This window comes from Anser brachyrhynchus, assembly GCF_964034855.1.
Source record: "Anser brachyrhynchus genome assembly, chromosome: 5".
Classification (NCBI taxonomy): Eukaryota; Metazoa; Chordata; class Aves; order Anseriformes; family Anatidae; genus Anser; species Anser brachyrhynchus.
The window spans coordinates 19,734,867-19,757,855 of NC_137699.1; the positions used below are offsets into that span (position 1 = coordinate 19,734,867).

Here is a 22,989-nt window from a genome sequence, read left to right on the forward strand (position 1 = left end):
CAGATTTTTAATTATTCACACTCAAGCAACTAAGCTCCTGCTGGAAATCAAAATACGAGCGTACAATACCTTGCTGAGAGTGTACAAGCAGCACGGGTCCCTCCCAGAGTATCAGCGGCGCTGGGCTCGGCCTCATCTCAGCTAGCTGCTCCCCTCCCGCGTCCGGCCGTGGAGCTCCTGCCGGCGGTCTCGCGCAGCCCAAGAGCTGAACCCTGATTCATGATTTCAGGCTCCAGCCGTGGAATGCAGCCATTGAAAGCCCAGAACTATTTTTACCCCTGAGCAGCCGCAGCATTTCTGTCCCATAGACTTGTAAAGCTAACGCCTTACCCTAAACACACACGCCCTGGACCCGAGCAGCTAAGATGCGTGGTTCCCTGGCATTCGGTGTGGTTTTTGAGCTGCGCAGTTGCTATCAACAGGACAAAGCAGCTCAGCCCCTGGCATTATTGTCAGCCCTCAGAAGTCAGACATTTGATCCCAGTTGTCAAAATTAGAAATTCCTCGGAAATGCTTCACTTCAGAAGATAAGATTAGCTCAGAGCAATGACTATCTATACGGTTCGTCTTGTACACCACCAACCCCAGCCCACATTTAACAAATACGTAGTAGCATATTTGACTTACAGATTGCAGACACGAATAAATCACTACATATCTAATCTTTAGTATTAAGGAAAACCACAAAGCCAAGGCAATTTGCCAAAATCCCCCAAAATCCACAAAACAAACAATAGTTTTTTTATAGAGAATATCCAGAAATATTGAATTTGTCTTTAATTAATAATTAGCATCAAACCAGAACTAGACACCTGAACTAATTTTAAGATTAGAGATACTAACCACTAGAAACTCTTAAAACTAAACTGTTGTCAACTGAAAGGATTTTACGAGTGTACTTCAGAAAGAAAAAATACCATCTAGTCTTACAGTAGAGGGATAAAGAACAGAAAAGAAATAACCAGATTTTTGCATAAAAAACTAATCAGATTTCTGCACAGCCAACTATAACCAAGACAATACACATGCACTTTGGAAGAGAACAGTCCAGAAACAAGTGAATAGCTGGCCATACGTAACAGGCCCAATTCTCGAAGAACCATCAGACTCACCGACTTCCCTTGTTCATGTCTAGATTTAAACAACGAAAAAGAACTGCAGGCATTTCTCAGAAATATACAGTTAAACTGCAAGAGGCAAGACACAAGCCGACAGATGTCCCGACAGCAGTCAGTCGTTAGTAGTCCTTAACCTGTGGAAGCATCGGGAGGCTTAGGGAAGAATTAGCAGCTCAACAGTAACAAGACTTACAATAAAAAAGTCCCTCCTGTGTGGAGTTTTCAAGATGACAAGAAACAGCACAAAAAAAGCGAGACTGCCAGGTTCACAGGAAGCCGTAAGATCACCATTAAGCAGCAGACGCCATAACCCGCCAGTTTCCTAGTGTATGTTAGGGGCAGCGACCCTTACGAGATTCCTTCAAAGAGCAGCTGCATCGTAACCCGCAGTACACACATACCCTACAGCAACCCTAATGCCACGTGCAGCTCAAAGACAGATTCTTGACCAGATAAACCCAAAGCTGCGGCCAGCGGTGTTCTGGAGACGTTCTGTTCATGGAGAGGTAACAGAGCAACCCCAGGACTATTCTCTGATCAACCACAGAGCACCTCTAGCATCACGCAGACTGATTGTGCAGCTCTGGAGAACGTGGCCCTTTTAAGCAAGACCTCGTGCTGGGAATCTATCCTTTGCTCTTCTGTGCTCAGAGAATCTATTAAAAAAGTGTAGGGGGAGCACAAGGAAATTAGCAATGAAGCGGGCCTCTTGGGGAACGAGAAGGCTGTAATTGAAGTGTGTGCAAGAACACGAAACATGCCTTAAGACAGCCAGATCTGACATCAACCTGAAGTTCAGGAAAGGTGTTAAATAAATAAAGGAGCAACACAAGCTTGTAATGTCCAGAAGGCTGAGCCACTTTAGCCTAGCGCTGTGGGAAATAAAGCGGAAGAAATGCTGTTACTGTGAATTCGTGTCTCTGTAAGAGATTATTCTCAGTCAACAGCCTTCTGCTATTTCTGCAATGAGCTGACTCTCCAGAACTGCCTTTCATTTGCAGCAAGACACTAGAAGCCCAATCAGCTACAAAAGGCCAAGGGAGAATAAGACTAGTTAACAAAAGCCCTGCGCAAGTACCTTCACATATTCTACCGCTTTCCACCTAAAAGTTAACAAGTCCATCTTGCCTACCTGCTAAATAATTACCCGATATGAACAGACAGTGCCTTAAATTACTGGCTCTCACAAATAAGAGAAAGAGACTGCTATAAGCCCCTTTCCTTTCCAACAGAATATTTACAGTTCTCATTGCATACTGCCAAATAGAATTCAAAGGAAGAAAAAAAGAACTACATTAATAAAAACCTTAGGCTGTCTGATAATCCCTCCTGCCTTCACTACCTTATTTCGCAAGCTTCAAACTTTGTGAAAACCAAAAGGTGAAGAGCTGAGATCACCTCCATGATTTTTTAACCATGTTCCCTTGGAGACTGCCAACTTCAGTTAGGAAACTATTCACCATTCTCTCACCTGCGCTCAGCAGTTCATACAGACATGCTGAAAGACTGATCAAACTGGGATTAGCAATTTGAGGCCATCTGTGAGGGCCTCAACATTTGCTGATTTGTTTCTAAATGAAGAGTTTAAAATAGTTGCTTACATCTTTTCTTTTAAAAGCCAATCTTTTCCCCTCTGTCCTTGATTTTATCCCTTATGGAAGTGGCTTGGGATCAGTGGTCAAAAAAAAAAAAAAGCACAAACACACCTACACAAAACCACAATTTTTTGGGTATCAAAAGAAGCCAACAAAAGTAATGTAGCAGTCACCATGACAATTACCAGAGAGGATTTAACATATAAGGAGGAAGAAGAAGAAACAAATGAAAAAAGTAGCAACAGTGTCAACTTCCACCATCCTGTAGGTTTTTTTTTTTTTTCCTTTTAGAAAATCCAGACTACTCATCTCACTTGAGAATTAGTACCATGCAAGGTATCTTTTAAGACATTTTCAGGTCTAATCCCAACTCATTAATCACTTTTTCATAAAGATCCTATATGCTTACAGGAAAAAAGCTCTGATGAAACTATTGATCATTGGTGTTGATTAATCAATCAGTCAATCAGACTGTTTAAGTCTGTGCACCTGAAGACTAACAGAAAAAGGAATCGGAAACCAATTTATCAATTTTAGTTTCAGTGTTCAGGGAGAATATCAAATTATTTAAAACAGCAGGTATAAAGCAGAAACTGAGAGGCATGTCTACGTCTTTCTTTCACTCTTCAAGAAGTACAGCCAGGCTCAAATCTCGCTTAAACAGAAAGCGAGGGGAAAACCTTTCAGCTGATGTAACTGCCCTCACGTTCCAGCACCATTCAGGGGAGATTGCACAGGAAGGAGGGGAAAAAGATTCTGAAAAAGGAAGTGAATTTCCAACTTCAGTCCCAAGCTAACTTTCTGATACACCTTTTGCACTTGAATGCAGACAGGACACCCACAACCACGAGCTTATTTCTTCTTCGGCAGCCTCAGGAGCTAGTAGTCATAAAAAGCTGTCATCGCTTTCCATCCAAAACGCACAGACATGAGAGAGAGAAACAGCTGTACAGCTACCCAGAGCCAGGCTTGAATCACAAGGCAGGACAGCTGCTAAGTGCAGGCTTCATGTGCGCTCGTGCCATCGCAATGCTACGACCAGCACCTTGAGAGGTCTTACCTGCTCCACAGGGGCGCGAGGCTTACACAATGGGGCAGCGGCCAAGAACTGATTTCATCCGCACTGATGCAAACAAGGGAAAAGCTCAAGCTGCAATGTTTGCAGTTCCTCCTGTTTCAAAGAGGAGGAAAACTGGAAGTAGTAAGTGGCAGCCTCTGCCCGGGGCTTGCACTTACGCTGTAATATGGCTCGATGGCTTCTAAGTGCAGTCAAGAATTAACACTGTATGTTGTCATGTTTCTTTTACCATTTCTTAAGGCACTTGCTCTGAGCTGCTGTTGGAAAAGGACAGGGGGCCGACATTGTTCCAACTCAGAACTGTCTGCCTTCATGAACTGAAGACACTGCAACACATCTCTTTAATATATAAATCATCTGAATTTGTCACCAAAAAAGGTGCATCTATCAAAACTGGATGTGCCTGGAATATTAAGGGTGCTCATTTTTGTGTGTACTAAAGAATTGTTTATCAATGAAACCTGAGGGGGGCGTGTGTGGTGCTGTTCCGGATCTTAGCAGGAAAGCTTAATTCTACTCTCAAAAACAACATCAAATTCCCTGCAACAATAAAATGTCAAATCAGCAACAGAAAATGCCAACACTAAGTTCAGAGCTGAAGCCCACTTCCCATGTGTTTACCTTTAATTTTGGTTTCTTATATGTCACTTGTCAGATAATGCAAAATACATCAAAAATTGGGGTTTTCTTTCAGAAATTCTTGCAGATGCCTTCCCCTAAATTATTTCTTGGATCACTGCCTGTTTTTCTCTCTCCATCTTTTCCCTTGCCTCTTCTCTTTATTTCACTCTCCTACATCTAGAGCTAAAATGTCAGCAATCTCTGTAAAAATGTATATACAAACAAGGAACGTCATAGCGCCTGTGTTACTACATTCATGTAACTACTCCTAGTCCAGTTTGTTAGAACACAAAATGGGAAGAAATAGAGGACCAAATATAATCCTAACAGGACAGTAATATAAATAATTAGCTTTTTTGTGTGTGTGTGGTTTTTTTTAATACGTGTATGTATGTATGCACACACCCCTTTGTGCTGAGCATTTAGCACCTGGATCCAAGTGTTCTTAGGACACAACATCTGAAAGCGCTCCTATCACAGTTACTCCACTAACAGGATTTACCTCAAGTTTACTGGTTCTCCAAACTTGTCTGTTCTCTCTAGGAGTAATCAGTTGATTTACTAAAACTTAATATCCCCCAAGAAAAATCTTCCCTCACGTATGTTTTTAGTCCATCAAAGCAACCAACACACAACTGCTAAGGTGTCAGCAGTGAGCACTATCACTAGCACAGGGATTCCAAAGGCATTATGTACCTAGCTCACTTACATGCTTGGAAAAAGCCACTGACTAAGAGGCAATAACACAAATATACCAACCAATTTCTTTAGCTTGTGCGGTCTATCTTGTCGGGGGGGGGGGGGGGGGGGGGGGGGGGGTCACGAGTGCAGAAAATACTTTATTATAACTATTTCTTCATAACGGTAATCTATGCAGAAAGGCTCTTCAGCACACAGTGAACGAAGAAAACAAAGAGCCCCATCTCATACACAACCCCACGAAACAAGAGGTGACAACCAGGGCCTCTGTACTGCTGTCTCATGAGGCTAGCCAAGGTTACCTTACTTTTTTTCCCTCAACTGAGATGCAAAGGACACCTACAGATGTGAAGGACATTTCCTGGTACACTAAGTAACTGCAAATGGGAATGCTCCTCTAGAGCAAAGAGCTCTCTTTACTATCAGATAAACAAGCAAGCGCTATTCCATATTTGCAGCCCACTGTTTCTGGGAGGTCCCATATAGTCATATACTCATCAGCAGGCTCTTAATGCCACCCTAACTTCAGTGTGGTTCTTGGCCTCAGAAGAAATGAATTGGTGTTCTTCCTTTACTCCAAAAATACGCAAACATGAAAAAGAGGGTAATATTTTCGCAGGCTAGCAGAAGAACTTTCAAACATGCTTGTTTCTCCCTTCACTTATGAAGCCCACTAGGAATCCCCCTAGGGAACACACGAAGGAATGTTCAAACCCTATCCTGGAGCAATAAGAAACAGAATCATCAATTAACGAAAGCTGGAGCCATCCACTGCTAAAGCTTCTGCTACTGAGACAAGACTTTCCTAGTCTTTCCTAAAAGTAGTAATTTGCATCAAAGATGCATCACTGTGCTACTCAAGCACCACAGACTGGCCCAGCTCCAGCCTCTTCCGTGAACTGCCATGGATTTATCCTGGCTGAGGATGCAGCCTGTGTATTTAAAGGCTATGACTATCGTTAGGTTCACGCAGTTTCCATCACACCAGCAACTGAATTTGCAATCCACAGCCAAACACTGGATCAAGTGTTTCTTGAGAGAGTTAGACACATGGAATAATGACAACAAATGAGCATGCAAGCAACATCAAGAAGGTGGATAAAGACTGTGAGTGGATTTCACAAACACTGCCTACCTTTTCCTCCAGCACAGATAACAACTCACCGTCAAGATATTGTATTAAACCTTTACAATGCTAAGATCTCAATGTGCTGGAAATAACCCAATGCAATGCATTGGAAAATTGTTAAGCCATAATCATTTTAGCTGAGAACATCATATTTATGACAGCTCCACCGTTTTCATTACGACTTTGGCAACATGGAAAGGTTTTTACTCCCCATTTAACAACTATTTTGGTCAAGGACAGCACCACTATTAATGCTACAGTATTAGAGGTTATGGTTGCATTTTAATTAAGGCTAGTCACTCCTTTTTCATTTTAGGCTGGAGAAGAGTGTTGTGACCTACCAGTTTGCTTGGCTGCTACTGTAAGTGCATGGAGGGCATCCATCTGCATCTGGAACTGCAGCACAGGATAAAGGCAATTCTACCTGTGGCCCCTAATTCACAGATTTTCTCTGAAGGCAACAGAGTATCTAAACAGGTAAATGAATCCAGGAAAGCCAAAAGACAGAAAATACAACAATCCCTGACTAATGGGGTACATCTGCAGCAGCAAAGATCAGGCTTGGCTGAGTTGCCTTTTAAAGGAGACTTGAGGCTACACTGGTGCGCCATTGCTGTCTGCCTGCAATTCCTTACCTGCAACTGCCATTTAAACAGCATCTCTCAAGGCAGAGGCCCAGCTCGCACACTGGCCATATGATTTTAAGGCTTCCAGAGTCTGAGCTTTGTTAATTAAGTCATTACAAAAATAAATTAATTAATTAATAAATAAATAAAATAGTGTCAAGGTTGGTGCCTTTAATGACCCCACTGGGACCCGCCAATGACAATATAAGACCTTAGATCTACACAGCACATAAAAGGATGCTCAATAATAAATAAAACTCAAAATTAAACACCTTAGAAGGATGGGAGAAAGGCTGTCTGGAATAGCAGTTGTAGATCTCTGCCTAGCTAAAAGTCATTGCCGACATTTATGGTTAAGGCATCAGACAAGTCATCTTTGTTTCAGTTTGCCTCTATTTGTTCTCTAGCTCCCCTTCTCACATCCTTCAGTGGTTCCTGGTAGCAACTTAGTTACAGTATACCTATAGATAATGTTCACACGTCTCTTTATGTTGCTTAATAAACACATGATGCAGTACCACAAAGCCTAGTAATACCATCAGTTCTAGGTTTCCCATCTCAAAGATCCCTCACAACATTGTATCAAGCCTGGAAACATGCTCTTCATTCTACAATCAGACATTGGCAGCCAGGTGACAATGGTGTGATACCACTATGTTCCCAGAACCGTCAACAGCTGATCCATGTTTGTTTGTTTTCCTTATGGAAAAATACAATTCATGAATATCCATGCTTTCCCTATAGATTCATCTGAAATATTTACAGACGCCTAGTTAATACAGGCATGCTTTGGTAAAACATAAGATCTCATGTAACCTGCAGCTTCTACAAAATGGGAAGCATCTATTTTCTGATGCTGGGCTGCCTTTGTAAAGGAGATACCTTTCCATCACCTTGGCATGCCACAATACAGATGGTTCTGATAACTATGCATTATCCCAAACAAGCAATAATGAGGAAAACAAACATCCAAATCAAGACAGCACTAGAAAAACATACATTATCAAAAGGAATGGAAGATACTCACCTCTGCTTCTGCTGCTTGCTTATGCCTTGCAATACGTTCTACGGAAGCCTCTGTAAAAGAAGAGAGAGATGGGAAAACATAAATATAAGACACCAAAAATAAGAAATTAAATTAAAATGACAAATAAAACTTCTGACGTGGCCAGAACATATGCTTAAGATTTGTTCAGCTGAATATCCACGTTGATGTGAAAAATACTCGGAGAAGTTATGACCATTTGGACCCAGCCCCCAGTCTGACTTTACATGTAGAATACTGCCATTTCCAGCTCTCTTTGACAATAACTGCAACTACATTTTTGCTGTGTCCTACAGCTGTAGACAGAGCGTAAACCCCAGGTAGGGTGGGGAGTCGGTGCCTCCATGCCTCCCGCAAAAGGTGTGGGACACCCAAAGGCCATCACTTTCTTATCGATCGCCTTTATTTTGGAGACTTATTTAATTAGGCCACATCCCTGAATGAAAGCCTCTTTGGCACAAATCTTTCTCTCCCCATGTGCTAAACAACAGAAAACACAAATCAAAAAGAGAAGAGGGAAAATATGATACAGCTTGTTTCAAAATTAGCAGATATTTACCACAAAAAAAACACATCTCTTCATGAAAACAGAAGTCAAAGTCCCAAACGTGCTCTGAAACACTTCATTAAAAGGAAAAGCATTCAAGTGTCGCTTTTCCCACTCAGAGGTTTTGGAGCCCTTTCTCCATTTTGCGTGGCACACGTAGACTTATCAGTTAGAAAAGCTTCCCACTCTTTAAGACACAATTCCTAGAAACTAAAATTAAACAGAACAGGTAGATCGGGGCCCCTGGGACCAGGTTTCTCTGAGGGAGGGCAGAGGGAGCACCACGGGGAGCTGTGGGGCTGGGAGGGGGATCCCTGTATCGCAGGGCCACGCGTGGGGCTGTACCCCCGTGGCAGGCCAGGGCCCACACAGCAGGGGGGGCCCACACAGCAAGGCCATCCACCAACAGAGGCCACAGGCCCTGCCAAGAGAAAGCTGCAGGAAGCAGAATTCCCCTTTGTCCCTACAAAAAGCTCAAAGGACCACACGTGTGGCCAGCTCGGGGCCCGGCCTAGCAGGGAAGTAACTGAAGGGCCAGGCAAGAAGAGCGTCATGGCTGACAGCCATCAGCTGAGCTCGCAAACACAACTTCCCTGCTCTCCTGCCTTTGGTTAAGGATATTTTAACCTTGGGAAGCATGACATTCCAGTCAGACATAGCTGTCATACTGTTGTCCAATGCACAGTGAAGCAGAGAAAAGAACTTCTGCTATTCTCCTCAAGCTGTTCGAATTAGGGGACTACACAGTACTCACCTAAACATCCACCTCCTTCAGGTGTGCAGGTTAGACATACCGTTGACTGATGACATCTTGTAAAGCCCTTTTTTACTGCCCACTGTAGCTATTTTGCATCCCAGTATTACTGTGGGACTTCATGTTACACACCCCTGCTCAGACATTGTCCACACTAAACCCCTTTCCCTCAGAAGCTGCCCAAATGGGGAGGTACCCCAGGGCAGATACTGTCAAGTCTTGTTCTTCTACCTTCTCTATGACAAACCATCCTGTTGTTATTAGTCAGCCCTCTGCCCCCACAAACCTCTAGACACCCTTTACTTTTTTTATCTGAGCATGCTTATCTTCAGAAGAGAAACACGATGATAGAATTAATGCCCACACGTGCACGAACACAAACTGTAAAGACTGAAGTGGAATCCACCTGTCAATTTTGGCTGGAGCAATTCTAAGTATGTTATACTTTAAAGAGACACTGACTTTTCAGATTGCTTATACATCCTCAATTTCATAAGCAGGAACGATGTACTACCCTACTGGTTACAGGTTTTACAACAGAAAATACACACACAAGAGTTATATTTTTCTAGTAATTATTTTGGCACTGTAAAGGTTTTAACTTGCGCAGAAAATATTCTTTTTATTCTTAACTTCTTAACAAACTTGATAATTGTACAAAAGTCACCAATCAGAGAAAAGATTTTACAAACTGAAATTACTTTTGGACGCATCTTGTCCTAAAGTAGAACAAGAGCAAATTTTGGACCTGGAAAACACACCAACTTTCCTTGTATTACAGAATTCAAAAGCTGAGGAAGATAGTCAGAGATCTGCACGAAATACAGCTTGGTATATAATTAGCAAAGCAAGAGAAAGCATTCAAAACCAAATGTATCCAAATCAGCTCAGCCACTTCCAGCACCGTTCCAGCAAGAGGTATGCAGAGCAAGGCCCGGCCTGCTTTTCAGCCTAGATGATTCAGGTTTCCAACATTTCTAGAAGTGCAAATTTCCCTTGACAGCCATAAATTCATCTGAAGAGTGATGGCAATTAAAGAAACGTAATCTGTCACACTGCAGGGTTTTATTTTACTTGATAATGCGTTGATATATATATACACACAAGAATGAAAAGCATATTTTGACATTTAAAGCCATCCTAGCTTGTCTGTGCCATGCAGCCCAAGCTGTCAGGAGACATGTGGGAGTGCTGCAAAGTTTTTAGATAACAACAACTTCTAATTAAGAAATGAAGTTGCATTTTTACCAAATTAGAGCATGTACAGCTTCTCTCACACAAACACAAAAATGAGAAACATTTGGCTAACACTCATTTTTCTGGCCAGTCACTTCCCCAAAGCAGCAACTGTGACTGAGTGATGGCATTTCAGTCTGACTGCAGGCTTTTCTTCTCCAGAGCAACACTCCACTTTGGTGGCTAAAGCACCAGGCTGAGATTCAGATGATTATGATTCAAATCCTGGCTCTGACAAAAGCTACTTCTCTAACTTTGGGTGAATCATTTAACTGACACTCTCTCTGCTTCCAAACTAATCTGTAAAGTCAGTATAATCCTATTTTCTTTCTCTTATGCTTTAGGAATAGGGTTGGGTAGCTTGGATACCAGAATTGATAGGCAGCATATAGTTCTGTGGAGGTTGATTTCACTGTTCACAAAGAGTAACTGACACTTTTGAAGCTGCCTGTGCTTTTGTGGACTTCTAGTGATGCTCATTCTCCTCACCTGCTAAGGTGACTGTCACGAACGGATGGCTGTAAGCTTAAAAGTTATCAGAGTTAATACCTTCACCAAATATGTATTAAAAAACCTGTGTTACTGTTTCAGTTCAGAAAAGAAGGGACACTTTGCAGTCATCTCCAGTTTTTACCTGTTGGGTGTCAGCCTAGGGCACGTCTCAGTGCACAGAGGGGACTGACTTCTTTTGGATGAAATGAAACCCGAGGATGAGCCTCAGGAGTATGCTGAATGCATTCCAGATGCTAACGGGCATTGACTAGACTAGACTAGAGTTAGTCTAAACTAAATGCACCAAATGTGGTCCATCAGGTCTTCAACGCTGACTGTCCTGCTGCATAGATCTACTACTGTGCCCCACTGCTTGCTAACACAGATGTTGTGACATATGTTTTGGGAGAAGAGAGTGGATGACCACTGCCACATTTTGCCTGTTTACATTGTCTTATGACACTCATAATGGCTCTTTCCCATAGCAACATTTACAAGAGAAATATTTCCTTTTTCCCCCTTTCTCCCCTCATTCTGAAAACCAGTGGTCAGTGTAATGCATACCTTGATATTAAAAGGATGAACAAGTGGTACCTATCAGTCCCCAGAATGTGTCAACATAGAGAAGAAAGGGGAGGAATCACATCCACACCAAGTGCATAATCACTGAGGGGTTGATTTCCTTACATAAAGGAAAAGAGACTTCCTCCAGAGCAATTCCCTCCAAGAATTTTCATTTTCAGACATTGGCAACTTCTGCAGCCTCATCCATGAATTACAAAGCTTTTGTCACAGGGACTTCTAGGTTTTGCTGGTGGTGGTGGTTTTTTTTTTGTTTTGTTTGTTTGTTTTTTCAAGCCACAGTACCAGACAGGCAAAGGGATTAAGATTTTACATGCATGCTTTGGTACCTGCAATAAACTGACTTCTGAATAAGGTGGTTCACAAGGTTTATGATGCCAGCAGAAGCCCCCCAAAGGAATTAAAGAGCACTATGGTAAATTCAGCTGTCTCTTGTTCTGCTGTTTGTCTAAGGACACTATGAAGCTGCCTTAAGTCCCTGCTCCTTCATTATCTTCCCTGTGCTGCACCTTAATTAAGCCCATATAAAGGCCTGTGTAGCCACATTATAAACTGGGTCACTTTAAGACCAGAAGACTTCCCTTCCCCTCCAGACAAGGGCATGTTTTCTGCCATGTTTCTGAGTCTCCACCATTCTGATGTTCTAGTTTCACAATGCCCCACTGACAGTCATCCCGATACAAGTGGTGGGGCAGCAAACAGAAACGTGGGGCTGGTAAGTGCTCAGGTTGGTTTCTCTGCTGATACCAGTACTTATCACAGCTTTTCAGAATTCAGAGCTGTCTGAAGCCACCTGGAGACGGTGACATTTTCATAAATCAGGAGCCACAATCTAACTGGGGGTAGAGACCCCATTCTATGGAAAGCATATGGCATTTTTAGGAGAGGTGACTTTTACCTCACAGACTGCATCTGGAGAAGATAAAGCTTAGAAAAGGTCTGGGCAGCGATGGCAGCATGTCAAGAAGTCTCTCCTTGTGTCTCTTTAAGCTATCAGAAAGTAACAAAGCTCTTTTGTCAGCCTTCAGTTGTCTCATTGCAAATTAGCTCTCATGAAGAGAGAAGCAAGCAAAAACACCCATGGAGGGATGGGGTGGATTTGTTTGTACAATGGCTTTTGTTCCACGCAGCAATATGGAAATGCAAGATAAGGGTTTCTATTACCCAGAGGCTATAGGGTACATTGTACTCCAAGCACAGGCACAAGTCCCATTAACGCTAACGGGCGTTGAGTATGCTCAGCCAGAGGAGAGCGCAGTTGCTGCATTTACACAGTGGTGCACATCAGCAGCAAGCTCTTGCCATCTACTTCACTTTCAACAACTTCAGGACAGCCTTCACTTCAAGAAAACGAAATGGAACAAAACACGTGTTGAATGGTGTTATGAGTGGTTTCAACTAATTAGCACAAGTCCCCATCTGCATCAGGATTAACGCAATGCCTCAGTTGGCCTGTCTGAACACAGCAAGCCAAATATTTTGAAGTGATGAAAATTTTGGTTAAATCACTGTAAAACATATTTTAAATAGGACAACATCAACAAAAGAAGCAATCTAACATGCACCAGCAATACTGCTCAAGGGATTGTGAAAGTGGCCTTGAAGAACTGGGCGCATGTGTCTCCCGGGACGCAGGACACGCATTTTCATCTAAGGCATGAACGCATACCCAAGATACTAGAAAGGGATGGAATAATTCCCGCGAGCTTCATGTGGCATTTACAGCAGCTCTGCCTGTCCCATGCAATATCTGATGGATGACATCAGGAAGATACTGCTCTTACCCTGTTTCAGCCTGCAGGGTCTCAAGTACACGGTCATCACAGCTGCCAAATGCCAGAATATAAGTTTTCTAAATGCACCCAGAGTCACACACATGTTCACTCAAACAGATCACAAAGACTAGTCAAATTCATTGAGCCAAGATCTCCTCAGAGATAAATTGTAGACCATAGCGTTAAAACAGTAGCCCAAGTGAAAGTCTAGTTTACAGTTTGAGTCATTAATCTTCTTGCTCAGGGGATCACTCACTGATGATCGCATGAGAAGGGTCTCCAACTCTAACCTACTTCATGTTTCAGGGTGATCTCTTCTTGTTCTCAAACCTCCCCCAAAGCCAGCTTTTTCCTTCTTCTAACTCTGCCCTTCACAATGCAAAGACACCAGTTCCTGCCATCTTGAAAAATCCATGCCAGAATACATAAACCAATCTGAGCTTGCTACCATTCGGCATTCTTTTCAAACAAATCCAGCCTAGAAACATCTTTTTACACTCTCAGAGTCAAGGGAAGCCACTTTTACCAACACCTCTATGACTTCTTAGTTAGGCCCTTCAGTAGCTTTGGCCATGCTCCTGCTGTTGAGCTGTTTCTTTTCATGGCTTCTGAGATCCCATTTCCTGAATCCTTCTAGTTTTCTAAACACTCCTTCAGTATGTCCTCTGCTGAACTCTCAAGCTCCATACGTTTCAATTTTCTTCTGTAATTCCATTAGCCTCTGTCCTTTTCGTTCCTTCTCTTTTCCTTCCACATTTTATCTCATCTGCAAACAAAATTCAGCTAGTCTGATGACTTACAAAATACCACACCTTCTGTTCAAATGTGAATCCCAGCTTGTTTGCTTATATTTTGATGTGTGCTTAGCAATTACCACAAACTCATCATGGCTAAAGCAGATATCTTAATTTTCTCCCCAAGCCTCTCCCACCCATTATCTTTTTTCCTAACGATTTGTGAGCAATAACAACATCTTCCTGTTGTACCAGCCCATAACTCGAGTATCATCTTCATCTTGAAGCTCACTGCTCATTCTTATATCTTGTATCTAAGCTATACCTCAGCACGGCAGACAGGCAGACGCTTCCCACACAGCATCACTAATGGGCCAGCCATAGCATCGTATCATCGACAGAGATAAAACTCTCTTGACAAATGCAATCTTGTTCCACTGCTATTTATCCAAAATGCCACTTTAATGGCCATTTATTTTCCTAGACCATCCCCTTTGGCAATGCTATTTCTTACTACGCAAGCCTCTGTTCATTCCCTTCTCTTTCAACATCGCTGAAATATCAATATCGTTGCTATATTTTCCACAGTTTAACCACAAGCCTCTCTCACCTCTTCTTCAATATCAGAAGTTCAATTTCTACCTCTGTCATAGCCTCAGGGATTCAATCAGCTCTAGTCCCGAGTTTGAAAATGCTTTATACCCCTTGGGTGGCTTCTAGCTCCACTGAAGTCTGTGGGATGTATGGGCCAAAATTTTGTCTTACAAGTAATTTCCCAAATCAATGAAACCATTCACAGTATGTAAAATAAAGCACATGCCTCAGGCAAGGTCTGCTTCAGAAATGGCTTGCTGGTATCACTCTGTAAGCACAACCACCTTGGTACAACCGAAGCAGCTAATTCTCATATTATAGGTGCAGACTATAGCAGTGCCATTGTCTTTTGCTGGTAGGATTTATACCAGTTCATAGAATTAAAACCAACAAACAACTCTTTCAGCAAAAACATTTTTTGGCAGCAGAAATGCAATGTGTTAAGGCTGCTATTGGTATAGAAAAGTTCTAATAAATAAGCAAATCACAACATAGCCCACTCAATCCAAGAAACCTTTCTGATACAATCTGGCCTATTTTTTTTTCTAGGACTGGGACACATACATAAAACATCTGACTGATAAAAACTAAACCATACATATGCACATACATTCAGCTGGATCTACGTATGTATCCACATATACAGAGATTGATTTAAAGAATGCATAATTTTCCTTGAAAATTACTAATTTCTACTGCTGAACTTGAAAAATTGACAGCACACGAGAAAAAATACATCTTCAGTGTAGACTGGGATTCTTCACACATGTAAATCAGGACATTAAAAATATTTCCAGGATTAGAGGACTGCTTAGACATGACATCATCTTTTGGCTTCTCCCGAGACTATTTGGAAGAGTGATGATATCACTTAATGCTTATTGCCAAAATTACTCTTACAGATAAGGCACCAGTGACGGTGTGTATATATAATGAAAATGTAGCGGTGTCCAAGTCATCAATTAGATACCAGCATTAGCTCTCTGCAATGCCGAAGTTAGGAAAAGTCACAGTGGTTTTATAGTACTCTAAAGTTTTAAATACAAAATACTCTCAAATCACGGACCAAAAATACCAAACGTACTGCTCACACAAAAAGTTTAGCTCTTTGAATTGGCAACTAGGACCACTGTACTTGTTTCCATTATGTTATACTTATTTTACAGCACCGTGTTGCTACTGATTTCATCGGAACTACGTTAGTATCAAACTTGCCTAATGTACTAAAAGATGAGAATATGTTTCTTTTTTTTTTCCTGGCTAAAACAACAAATTATTGGGACGATAGATATGGGCCATCTTGCTGTCGTTTTTGCAGTTACTTTTAAAAATCAGAGCTCCTTTTTAAAAGCACTTCCTCTGCTCACTAAACTCTTCAGTCTGCACATAAACGAGCACAGTTGTTGAACTTGCAGGAAACATTTTGCACTGTGTGTACAAGGCAGTGGGAGGGGAAGAGAAACTACAGCTCGATGAAGTACCGAACCAAAAATATTGCTAGCATGCTCTTCAAAGGAGCAGAAAACTGAGGGTTCTGAACAGAAGAAATAATGTAACTAAATGTAGATCAGCATCTATTAATGAGAGCTCAGGAAACAGATGTTGCTGAAAGCACATTAGCAGCGTTTGATGCTTTTTAATGAATGTAGGGCATGAGTAGCAAAGTGTGTGTGTATTCCTACAGCACGGCTTTTTTGAGGGGCTTCATAGTTATTTGTTTTCTGATATTTATCTTACTTCTACAGAGAAGCTCTATTTATTGTTAGTAAAAGTTGCTTTGTTCTACTTTAATACCATTTTTCTTAATTCTTGAAAGACTGGCAAATACGTATTTATGTTCACTAAATGCACATCTGTTTCTTTACCTACACTAATGGAAAACTTATCTATTGTACCATTCTTCTTCCACAACTAACTGTAAATATTCAAGCCCAACAATTACTATTCAGCCCTTAAGTCCAATACACACAAAAGGAGGGCACTCTACCCCACAGGAGTCTACGAATAACACCGTGTACTTTGTAAAGGACAATCTTTCATTGCAGCAAATCACAAAGCTTTACAAACACCCATGAAATTCCCCAGCTCTGTTTATTAGCATTTTAAGACAGAAGAAAGGACTTACAATTGACTCAAGGGAACAAGCCCCGGCTCTCAGCTTCTCGAGCAATGGATCAGACCAGCTTCTAGAAACGATTAGCTCCATTTATTCTGCAGAGCCCAATACTGCTGCATGTTAGAAAACCACGAGGGATTTGTACGGCTTTGTGGGCCGTACACATTTTTAAGCCTCATGATATTAAAAAACCTTCTTTATTTCACCACAATTGCTTTATGTCTGCATAAAAGCTCTATCACTGAACTTTACAGGCCTGCTCCTGGATTTGTAAGTACCCCAGCAGCTGAAGAATTAAACTCTTCCTCCAAAACAAATGCTGAAGGCAGAAACCTCAGGATAAATAACCCAACAAGGGCTAACTTGCCCCAGTATAAATGCATCCATCTGGTCAAGTACAATAGTCTTGTTCCTTTCATAACCTTCACCCACATTTCTGCACGTATTTCTTTTTATTGTGACTGCTGAAAGATCCACTCAGCAACTGCCTCCTTTGCTGCGATCCCTCTTGTCACTGCAGATAACAATAACAGCGTTATTGTTCTTTACTCCCAAACCCAGTGCCCTCCAGGCACCTACCAGGAGGACATTTTTGAAGCACGTCCCATGGGGCATCACCAGCCAGCACAGCAGGACTAATTACAGTGATTAGACCAAGGGCAGATGATTATCGCATTGAAACAACAGGACATTTGTCACGTCCTACCCACGGGGAAAGGCCAGTTTCCTACCTGACCTACACACTGCCTGCTGCTGGAGCTTCTGCCTGCGAGGGTCCCTGCAGCTCCCTCTACGGCTGAGAAGCCAGAAGGTCCCCTGTTAGGCTGGGTTGTGATTGTCAGACGTGTCACTTGCTACTTGTAAGGTGCTGAGCCAGCATCTTCTCTGAAACTCCATGGAAGGCCCAGCAGGACACAGTGCAACACCAACAACTGGAATTAAGCACATTTGTTGCTTCTGCCACACATTTCTTCCATGGCTTCCCTTTACACTCCCTATATACTGCCATCTTCCTGGCTTCTCCTGGATGTCCACACCGCTTTCAAACATTTCTTCCACCCCAGGGAGTTCAGCCTCTCCTATTCCTGCCTGAGCTCAGCCTCGCAGAAAAGCTTTTGAATGTAACACTTCCCAAATATCTGCTCCCCTTCCCTTTCTTCCCTTCTTTTTCACTCACTCCTATCCTGATTTTATCTTTCACACTGCTTGGATTTCCATAAACCCTTCTCTGACTCACCCTGGTTGCCCCCTACGCCACATGCCTTTGAAGTTAGGCAACCAAGTACCTAAGTGTCTGCTATCACCCAATGCCTTCTTAAAATTAACAGGAGAAACCCATACCAAGTATTGGCCAACTCCCAAACAGCGATAAAGCATAAGGTAAAAATTACTGGTCTTGTAAAGCTTCATCTGCTCATGCAGCCACATTTTTCTTACGCAGATGCGGTGTCTACACACCAGCTCCTCTGGGTCTTCCCTTCTGGCCTCGATGAGTCTCAGCTTTCTGACCGTTTATCATTTTCCCCAATAACAGTGACTGACCTGGTGTGCCCCGCTGGGTCGTTTCCCCTTCCAGTGCATGACACCGCTCAGGGCTTCTCCATAAGACCCATTCCTTCAGCGCAAGTTTGAAACCTGCTTTCAGCTCATCACTGCATTTATCTAGTCTCATTCTTTCTATTTCTATAATAAATGCAAGTGTAACAGCTACAAAAGGGTTTTACGACTTTGCTTTGTAGTCTCACTTTAGCTGCATGCATATTTACACTGTTTATTTTCATCCAACCCAGCATGAAGAGTCATGAGTAAAAGTGAAATTATACAGTCCCAGAGGGATCCTGCTTTTGCGTATTTCTTCCCTCTTCTAATGCGTTTATTAGGGCTACTGAATTAACACTGGCAGATGCATGCAAAGGAAGAAAATTTTAATTTTGCAGATAATAATGGATTACAATACATTAACATTACTGTAAAACCCACAAAGTGGAAGCACTCGAGGGACGTAGGAGCAATTAATGTAGTTAGCTTATTTACCTAACTCTGACACACTGCTAGGGCATTCAGGAACAACTGGAATTGTGTTCACACAGGCAGAGCTCCGTGGCTTCAATATCAGAGACAAATATCCTGTCCAGGATTCAGGGGCACACCAGCTGCTTCAGGCAAAGGAAAATACAAAAACTTATACTGAAATAGCATTTTTAAACAGATCTTTAAAAACAGATCATCTTCATTATGATTGTTGTCAGGGGTAAAGCATTATGGATATGGTGCAAAGACTCCGCTCTCAAGATATCCATATTTTTGGTAATATGAGAGAGATTCTGTACCAGCTAAGAATAATCTTTGTTTATTATATACTTTTATCATATCTGAAAACAAGAATTTTCAGGGGAAAATAAGCTAAAGGTAGGCATAGGCATAAGCTCTAGTTAAAAATAATTTATATAACAGAACTGTGTAATTACTAGGCAAAAAAAGAAATCCAAACATGAGAAAACAAACTTGTGGTTACGGTTGAGCTTTTTTAATAGTATTGGAAGTATTAGTAAATGTCTCATTGAAATGCAGTGTTGATTTGTAACCCACAGAAATGCTTCATGCGTATTTCTGATATGAATCAAAAGCCCTACGTCCTGCGCTTTGAATGCAGCTACAGCCAAAAGCAGCCTGCAGTAATGTCCGGTTCTGTTTCATCTTAATGGGGAACTGCCCTCTGAAATCCAGGACCTTTTACAACTTCCAAAACATGAGATTCATGTGTATGTGGAATTCAACATATCCAAATGAATGCAACAATGATGCTGAGGATTTTAAAAGTTCTTTGCTGCAAACAAAACAGGCTAAACTGACTTGAAGTCCAGCTAGATGGCCTCTGTCCATAGCTAAAGGGCTGAAAATGCAATCCCATGCCAGCAACATAAACACGAGGAACTAATTTCTAACAAGCCCCCCGAACTTTTGGAATTTATGTTTATTCAATAGAACCTCGGCTGTTAAAAATAAATTAGCAACAAAAATGCTGAGTAATGCCATCGATGTTTATATGGAAGCAGAAACATTTAAAACACTCCGTAGTCATTTTGAGTGCATACTACTGGATCCTAGTTAAGGTACCTAGCGTAGGATTTTACATACTGGTCCAGACATTACACTTCTAGCAATGCCCCGGATATTTTGTGCATTATAGCTGAAGAAGTTTGTCTGCCACCAGCATACTGCAGGTAAAGAGCCTCGCTGTATGCAGGCCTCAAAGATGTCAGCTTCCTATCCTCTCCTTTTAACCATTCCTACTGCGATGCCGTGGCTCAGCAACAAAACCTCAGGGAAAGGACGATGAAGGAGAGTCCCTTGTGGACGTGGCATTTATCTTCCCAAATAACTGCCACACATGGACAGGCCCTCCTGCCTTACGGAGAGCAGCTAAAGATCAGCCTACCGGTGGGAAGCAGTGAAAAAATTCCTTATTCCGCCTCGCTTGTATGGGCAGCTTTGCTTCACTTATTAAATTCTCTTCATCTCAACCTGCAGTTTTCCTCCCTTTTCCTCCAGTTCTCTCTCTCATCGCACGGAGGGGCAGCAAGCAGAAGTCTGGTGGGTACTTAGGTACTGGCCAGGTACTATGTGATTGGGCTACATGGGACAGCATACGTTTAAATGTATAGACTGGATTTTCTCTTGGAATAGAAGAACTAAGAAACACACACAAAAGCATATGTAAAATGCTCCCATTCATCTGCTCACCCTTTCCTCCTCTTTTCCTTGCTGCGGATGTTGCAGCTCTTGTTCCTAACTCCGTTTTGACAGTTTGTTTTTATACAATGATCCTGGTTCAGACTGATTGATTTTCATTGCTGGATGCTACAGGGAAACTATGAAATATCCTCTATTCTGCTTTTAGTGCTCATATAGAGCTGGCTGGAAATGACTTTTTCACTTTATTTTTAGCTCTCTTTTATTTATATTTTTCTACTCTCTACTTGGAAGCTGTGCTACACTGAGTTGAAATGCAGAAAGAGAAAAGTCTCCATTTTTTTTCAGACCAGCCCGTGAAAAAGAAGAAATCCAAACATTTGTTTTAGGCAAAGGAATATGGAAATCTCATCTACATCCCAGCTTCACAGATCCTATCGCTAATCATCATGTCAACGGCAGTTTTCCCATTGGTCGCAAACATGGTGCTACTATTCTAACTGGATACGATTTTCCCTTTTCAGAAGTGAATTAATTGTATAGTTTTCAGAAACAATTACAGTAGTAATATTTCTCTCTATTATTCACATACAGTTGCAAACAGTTTAAAGAGCTCAACCTTCTAAAATGATATTTCCTCTCCCCAGGAAAACCGTGCCTTGTTAAAAAGATTCAGATGAAGCACTAAAAATAGCGAGATATTTTTTTCTTTTTTGAAAATCTTATTTTTGAGGCCCTCAATGACATTTAAATTTGTTGGTTCCATAAGACGTCTACCTGTAACTCTACATACTGCAGTATCTTCATAAAACTCATCCTGAGTGACTTCGGAAACGCAGCTTGAAGACTTGTAGTTCACATAGCCCATTCAAAACTTATATCCAGTGAGAATGTTTTCTATTATTTTTAAACAGTCTTTATAATGACAGGCCCTTGGCAGCCTGAGACTGAATTTTTATTTCCAACTGACATTTTTCCTCCCATAAAAGGTGCTTGCGACTGTATGAGCCAAGTTGCTCATTAGAACTCAGCTCCTGTATCGTAACAGGGTTTAACGAACAAACAGAATTGAACCAGTGTTTTAATACCAAAATAAAAAGCAGAAATAGAAGCAGATTTAATGGCAACTCTGTGCACTACCTTATCCAAAAGTATTAAACCGACTGGACTAGACTTCATGCTGTAGTTACGTTGCCATGTAAAACACTGGGGAAAGCTAAAAATTAAAGCAGCAAGGCCAGTTAGTAAAGCACAGTCATCTGGATGTAACCTGGTGTCCATTACATGGGTTTAACTCCAGTGAAGTCATCTGCTGAGTCAGAAGTGACTCCAAAAAGTCACTCTAATATTACTTGTTGGTCTCATTTTTGTCCCTTGCCTGTTCCTAGGTCTCCATCATCTCTCAGAAATTCTGGCACGTCCATTTGTCCTGTTCTGCCACCTCTGATGGATAACAGAGGCAGAATGGACACCTGGGATGATCTTGTCCTGCCGCTGAACACTCAGCTCTGCAATTCCAGTAATGAACCTGCTGATGTATTAAGCCACTTCCAGTAACATCTATTAACCTAAGGTGAGGTCCTGCACCGACTTGATCTGCACCAGCCACCTCAATCCTTGCTGAAGAACAGGGAGATTTCTTCCCAGGGGATGCAATTTTTGGTTTATTCATCGTGTGTTGTAAAACAAGAACAGAGGTATTCAGCAACATTTCTTTCAACCATCACATAAGAGGGGAATGAATACGGACGTGGTGTGGCGGTCATTCCTCCTATGGCCAGGCCCACACTTAGCACAGGGACCACAAACCCTATGAAGAGAAGCACCGGCTGTGCACAAACCCAACCACAATCTCTCAATACACCCTTTTTTCCCCACATATCCAAGCAGCCCGGCGCAGCCCAGAGCCTCAGGCTCAGCCCCGACCACAGGGGAGGTCGGCCCGCTGAGGGGAGCGCTGCCATCCTGTATCAAGTATGTTACCCTTGTGTTGAAAGATCTTTGTATAAATATATATAACATATATAGAGATTAAGAGTAGAAGTAGAAGGACAAAATACTGGTGCAGGGCATAAACAGATTTACGATGAAAATGAAAGAGGTCCTTGCAAACAGGAATAGATCACTTGCTAACTAAGCTGATGCCAATAAAATAAGTTTTCTCCTGAAAAATCACACCTTACACATATCCTTAAGGCTTTATCTTTCTCCCATAGGAGATGAGTAAATCCCACTGACTTCTGTAGAGGGAGGCCGAAGTTCAGTCATTAAGATAGCTGCACTTTGTTCCCCAGGAATATCAAACTGTCGCTCTCTTTAGAAAAGCTGCATTCAAAATGAGTAATCAGAAGCACAGAAGTCCTGGTTATTGTCCCATAACATTAAATACAGTGAAATCACAGCACAGTCATGTATTACATACTACAGAGCCTGACATTTTCATTGCTAATGTCACCTACAGCTTAAGGCTTTTTCCCCATAAATCAAGCAGGATTTTTTTCTCCCTTCACAAAGTCGTCTAGCGGCTATATTTCAAAAAACAATGTCAGAGTTGT

General features: G+C 41.8%; 1 protein-coding gene across 6 annotated transcripts in view; it reads right to left on the reverse strand.

Annotated features, from left to right (window-relative positions):
• The window catches only part of TSPAN4 (tetraspanin 4), a 407,111-nt gene that overhangs the window by 224,041 nt on the left and 160,081 nt on the right, over positions 1–22,989 (reverse strand). For 5 of the 6 annotated variants that reach the window (XM_080593874.1, XM_080593879.1, XM_080593872.1 and 2 more), the window contains exon 3: positions 7,894–7,943. Coding sequence is in view for 1 of the 6 variants with exons in the window: in XM_080593872.1 (XP_080449998.1) it covers positions 7,894–7,943 (50 nt within the window). In the remaining 5 variants the exon portion in view is untranslated. Of the gene's footprint in view, positions 1–3,773; positions 3,885–7,893; positions 7,944–22,989 lie in introns of all 6 variants that reach the window. The other variant, XM_080593877.1, reaches the window with a different exon arrangement.